Raw genomic sequence first — 291 nt, 5'->3', positions numbered from 1 at the left:
GACAGAGGGGATGCCACCGTGCTGATGTGTCCCTCTCGGTGGCATCCCAGGTGGAGCAGATCCGCAGGGATATCCGGGACTTCAAGGAGACCAGCGGGGTGGACAAAGTCATCGTCCTCTGGACGGCCAACACGGAGCGCTTCTGTGATGTCGTGCCAGGGCTCAACGACACCGCCGACAACCTGCTGCGGGCCATCGAGGTCAGGGGACAGGGGAGGGGACCGGGGGAGGTGACAACACCGCCCTGCTAGTGCTGAGCCGCCCCGTGTCCCCGCAGCGAGGCCTGGAGGT

General features: G+C 66.0%; 1 protein-coding gene across 1 annotated transcript in view; it reads left to right on the top strand.

The window, feature by feature from the left end:
- The window catches only part of ISYNA1 (inositol-3-phosphate synthase 1), a gene marked incomplete at its 3' end in the record, with an annotated part of 916 nt that overhangs the window by 319 nt on the left and 306 nt on the right, over window positions 1-291 (top strand). Inside the window, 2 exon segments of the mRNA XM_009581272.1 lie at window positions 8-200; window positions 278-291. The exon segment at window positions 278-291 is cut by the window's right edge and continues 38 nt beyond it. Coding sequence (XP_009579567.1) covers window positions 8-200; window positions 278-291 — 207 coding nt within the window.

This window comes from Fulmarus glacialis, unplaced genomic scaffold (assembly GCF_000690835.1).
Source record: "Fulmarus glacialis isolate BGI_N327 unplaced genomic scaffold, ASM69083v1 scaffold35477, whole genome shotgun sequence".
NCBI classification, from domain to species: Eukaryota; Metazoa; Chordata; class Aves; order Procellariiformes; family Procellariidae; genus Fulmarus; species Fulmarus glacialis.
This window is presented reverse-complemented; position numbering and strand designations above follow the sequence as displayed.